Source organism: Buceros rhinoceros, unplaced genomic scaffold, assembly GCF_000710305.1.
Source record: "Buceros rhinoceros silvestris isolate BGI_N320 unplaced genomic scaffold, ASM71030v1 scaffold29947, whole genome shotgun sequence".
In the NCBI taxonomy this organism is placed as follows: Eukaryota; Metazoa; Chordata; class Aves; order Bucerotiformes; family Bucerotidae; genus Buceros; species Buceros rhinoceros.
The window spans coordinates 4,086-9,522 of record NW_010424484.1 but is presented as its reverse complement, the minus strand read 5'-3'; the positions used below and the strand labels follow the sequence as shown (position 1 = coordinate 9,522).

Below are 5,437 nucleotides of genomic sequence, written 5' to 3'. Positions count from 1 at the left end.
CCCTACACAAGCTAATTACAGTTACCGGGTCACAACAATTTGAAGCTACCTAGACATTCTTCACATATCCTATTTATAAAGCCATTGGTTTAGTAGTTATAAACATGCTTTTTGATAAATGTAAAATGCAAGAGTTAAAAAAATATCAGTCACAAGGCAAAATTCAGTTGTGTGACTGTGCTTTTAAGTATCATTTTTCATTTTTGAGGATATAAATATTATACAGAAGCAGTGACTATTTCCATTGCTTTTTCATTTCTGAGGAGGGCTAGGGAGCTTTTTCTCCCAGTAGGCTTTATGGGAATGGGAAGTGCTCAACAACTTCCAGAATCAAGTAATGAAAATATTCTTTGACTTAACAAGCAGCCTCACACAAAAGAGCAAAATTGTCCTTTTCTGTTCCTGAAGCAGACCTGGAAACTGTCTTCAGCTGCACCAGCTGCAGCTCAGGAAGATATGAGCATAAGTTTGAACCAGGGTTGTATTGGCATTTGAAGCTGTGCTGCTCTGGCTTCACAGTCCAAAGCTTCCCTTCCAGTCCAAAGCTTTTTATGATTCTATGAAAGACATCGAGGAACCTTACTTTGAAGATTCACCCACACATTTTATATATCCAAATGGGAATATGTGTAAAGGCTGTACTTCAAAGGCAGAATTTCGTCTTCTTAATCATGTATAAAAAGAAATTTGTGAGAGAATGTTAGAAGCCAGAAGCATCCTAGGTCTTCCCACAAAGTGAACTGAGACTTTAGATTATTTTTAGCAGTGCAGAATGACTTTTCTGCAAAGATGGCTTCAAAATAACATAGCTACAAGTCCCAAGATATTGCAAGGAGTTAGTTGAATTAATTTAACTTAGAGCGAATTTGAGTAATTTGATTTCCGTGGCTTTAGTGAAGTAGTGGAGCACGTATTTTGCATTTCTTCCAAAATTCTCCTCTCTCGTGGGAGACTAAGGCTTATTCTTTGAACACAGGTCTTGCAAGGACACTTCTAGATGACCTATAAATAAAAATCTCTATTTATTGACTCACCAAGTCTGGAGACAAGCCTAGACCCCTCAGTGCTCGAACGCTGTTCTGTGTTGGTTTTGTCTTCTGTTCACCAGTGGCATTAGGCTGGAAAGACATATTTTGAAAGCTCTAATAGCAACTAACATCTACTAACAGACCAGTTACAAGTTAAAAGAGAAAAGTCAATGCAGAAAGTAAACATATTGAAACAGAGCCACAACATTCCAGAAACAGAAATGACACTCCTGTTATTACTTCACAGAATTTCTTATATAAGAAACCACATGGCCCTAACTGAGGTCAGGTTTATTTTCATTTTTTCTTTCGGATAAAAAGCTTCAATATAATTGACTCAGGCAGAACAAAAATATTACAAAAGTTTGATTTTGCTAATAAATGAAGAATGTCCAACACAGCACAAAGACTTCAGTGATTGTCCTTGGAAAAAATCAGATGTAGTAAATAGTGCTGTTCTCAAATACAGAATCAATCCTACTAATTGCTGATGAATCCTCAAATCCATAGCTGCAGAGGTTAATAAGTCTCTTTCTATATGTACAAGGTGCAATCATATCATCATCACCAACCCTTGCTTACCAAAATCTCTCCAGTGAATATCTACCTCTTAAAATAAGAAAACCTAATTCTGAAATAAAACTTCAGAGTTTGGATGGAAAAATCTTTTTAGCCCTGTACAAAAAGTTGTTGTGGTCTTGACCAGAAGGTCATTATACATCGAGGAGTTAGTGATCCAGATCAGAGTTCATGTGAGGAGGCCCAGACCTGTACTGCACAAACCCCTCAGCTGCAGAACAAACGCAGCCAGCTTGTTTTAAGAGCAAAGCTGCAGGCAGCTCCAACTCAGCATCTGCCACTATCACCTGCATGGCCTTTCTTTTACCTAACAAAGTGGCAACACGTTCTCCTAAGAGTATCCTTTCTGTTTGACAGTAACAAGTTGTTACTGTTGTTTCCTTGTAAGAAAACTATCCATTAGCTCAAACGACCGAAAGGGGAGAACCTCTTCCACGGTTGTGGTCTGCCCAGTGTGCTGCAGGTCAGGACCATTCAATGCTACACCACTTGGAGTTCCCACCACCTAAAAAAGATGTAAGGTCACTTATACCATTCTCTCCTTACGGTGTTCGCTCTAACAAACAGAATTTTAAACAATACCTTAGAGAGTCTGAGTGCCTTTCCTGCTGGGTTCATAGTGCACCAGCACCTTCCAGTGCAAAGCACAACTATATTTAGCCTCCTAGATAAATTAGTGGTGACAAGGGGCATCTTAGAAGAGTAAAACAGATTCTCACATCAATAAAGTAATTATTAAGGCATTTATTTACCCCCGTGTGGCTGGGTTTCGTATCTGTCTCTAAAATCTTCCAGCGTGTAAGGGTTAATGGGAGAAGTAAACAAATATAAAGCCCAATACAGTGTAAAATGTATTTTATTAATTTTAATAACTTACCTGTGGTACTAGACTAACATGGATATTACAGAAGTTCTCTCTTTTTGCTTTGAACTGAAACTGTCTAAATGCTTCAACAAATGGCATTCCTTCAATATCTCCAATGGTTCCTCCCAGCTGAAAAAGAAAGCTTGGCTATGTCAGAGCGGCAGAAAACAAAAACAAAGGGAAGAAAAAGTCTACCTCTTACACACTCAACAAGTTTTCTGCAATTTTTATCTGAGAAAAAAAAAAAGGCCAATTGAAATTTCAAGGCACACTCTGCAAAGAATCCTCATCTATTCTGTGCATTTTGTTCCCTGTGGAAAACACAAAACGATTTTCCAGTTCTGTTATATTCCCTTTACATCAAACACATAAGCTTCCCATGGGAAGATGAATAACACAGACTTTCACATTGCTTTCAAAGGGGGTGAACAAGTAATCAATAGTTAAGATGATGTGAAGGTTTTTGTACAGAAAAACTTTATTTTTCTGTCAGACTAATGAACAGTTGTGACCAATAAGATACAGACATTTAGCGATATTATCATAGCTTTCCAACATCAATAGATGACATACGGACAACATGAAATAATATTTGACATTATAAAAGACTAAGTATTTATTATCAAACTAAAACCCAATACTAAGTCCATGATAAAACTTGTTTACAGACATAAATCGATGTCTTTCAAAGACACAAAGAGCTGTAGGAGACTACTACTGAATAAGCAGAGTTTAGCACATAAATCTTATGAAGTAGTTTTATTTCAGAATTATCTTTCTGTGCCACCAAGTGGCTTTTGACAGAATTGCATATTTATGTTCGCCCACTACCACAAACGTTCTCATAACTACGTATGTATATGACACACATATTCAGTCTAACTCCTTCAGAATTTTGCCATGAGAAAACATTACAATTATCCTTATAGTCCTGAAGAAAAGTATTTTCATCAGGTTAGAGCTATATGGGGAAAAAAAAAAAACTTTACATGGAGGAAACAGGAAATTAAGCTTGAAGTTAAAGGACTGCCAAGCTCATCACTTACAATTTTGTGCAACTTTTGTATTCACTGTTTTTACATTTGTTTTAAATTAAGTGTTTGATTCTCACTGTCCATATCACAAAAAAGATCTGTGGCTATACCAATAAATATACTTTGATCAAGGCAGATTCTTCTGCACAAGAAATACTGAGCAATTCTGTGGTCTGGGTCACAAAGTTTACCACACTATTGATTACAGGACTCACTTCTGGCATTAAATATATGACATATTCATCTTCAAATGCTCAAATTATTTCTCAAATATTCTCTTAAATTCTCTCAAAAACTTCAAATCTCAATTGAATATCTCAAATTATTCTGTATTTTCTGCTGTGATAGCAATACTACCGATTACTGACAGCCTTTCCTCTAGTTGTCTCAATGCCCTAGTAAGGATGGGGAAAACTCACTGTTTCCACGACGCAGAAACTCAGTAGGTTAAGCACTTAACAAAGTTGTCTCCAAAGATCTTAAAAGTAACACCAGAAAGCAGGAAACCAACTTATACATACATATTTTTAAAATATATTTTATATTTTTTCATGTCTTTCACATTTTTTAAAATATATTTTAAATATATTCCTTTAAACATGACCACGAGTGACCAGATGGACATTTGAAGTCATATGGAAGCTAGAATGTTATAGGCTCTCCTACTGATCACAGCAGATTTCAGGTATTTCATATACATACAAGTTTTCTCAATACTATTAACAGTATAAAGCTTCAGTCAAATTTCTGCTTTAATTTTATAAATTAATAAATTCATAAGCTGCTCATTTTCAGCAGTATTCTAGAAGGGATCTAGTCAAGTAAACAGAAGCTGTAGGAATAGGACCACACCTATCATTCTCAGAACAAACTGAACAATATAAAAGCTGTCTTTGCATTGCTGTCCTCCATAAAACTTCAGTCTGACCTTTCTACAGCAAATCGCAAAGAGAAAGCAAACTACTCCTTTGTGTTCACTGTGGATATGTATATCCTAAAAGGTTCCATACTTGCCTCAATTACACAGATTTGTGGTTCTTTTCTGTCGTCATCCACGGGAACTTTTGCCTGATTCATTACCCATTCCTGCACTGCATCAGTGATGTGTGGAACAACTACAAGACAAAACCAAAGAAGGCAAGCGTATCTTACTTTAGGCCCATACACCAGTTTTTGCATGCAAAAAGGGGAAAATGAGCAGAAAGTCAAAAGGAAACTACTAGCTACTTTTTATATTCCTCCCGTCCTTGAAACCAGAAGCCCAGCGTTACAGGAATACGGCCATATCTCTTGGGAAGGAGAAAGCGATAAGTTGATGCAGCAAGAAGCAGCTTGTTCTAGCTGATCACTGCTCTGTGAAGACTGAACGGACTAGTATCCCACAGAACTGAAAATATCACCTTGAACAGTTTTTCCCAGGTAATCACCATGTCTCTCTTTATTAATGACATGCTGATATATCTTTCCAGTGGTGATGTTGTTATCTTTATAGAGATTGATGTCCAAAAACCTCTCATAATTTCCCAAATCTAAGTCAACTTCTCCACCATCATTCAATACAAAAACTTCACCTGAAAAAAGAGAGTGAAAACAGACAGAAAAGCAGTAAAATAATTTGAAATTATTAAACACCGAGGAGGAATACCACAAAACTATCTTAAAATTGAAAAAATGGATTTTTTTTAATGACATATTACAACATATCAATAAAGCACATGTTGCAACTCAATCTGCATTGTCATTCTGACTTAATGTCCAAGTCATTACTTTTACATTGAATGTCTATCCCTCAGTCACATATAGTTTCGCAAATAAATTTAAGTTACATTGCCAAAATATTGAAGTGACTTAAAAATATTTAACCAGATTTCAAAAGCATGCTACAATCCTTGATCAGAAGAAAACAATCTCCAGGAATCACAAATCAGCAG

General features: G+C 36.2%; 1 protein-coding gene across 1 annotated transcript in view; it reads right to left on the bottom strand.

Annotated features, from left to right (window-relative positions):
* The window catches only part of CTPS2 (CTP synthase 2), a 63,971-nt gene that overhangs the window by 57,327 nt on the left and 1,207 nt on the right, over positions 1-5,437 (bottom strand). The window contains exons 2-5 of the mRNA XM_010140823.1: positions 4,907-5,077; positions 4,521-4,621; positions 2,485-2,601; positions 1,035-1,118 (exon numbers count right to left, since the gene is read on the bottom strand). Of these exons, the coding sequence (XP_010139125.1) occupies positions 1,035-1,118; positions 2,485-2,601; positions 4,521-4,621; positions 4,907-5,077 (473 nt within the window). The remainder of the gene's footprint in view (positions 1-1,034; positions 1,119-2,484; positions 2,602-4,520; positions 4,622-4,906; positions 5,078-5,437) is intronic.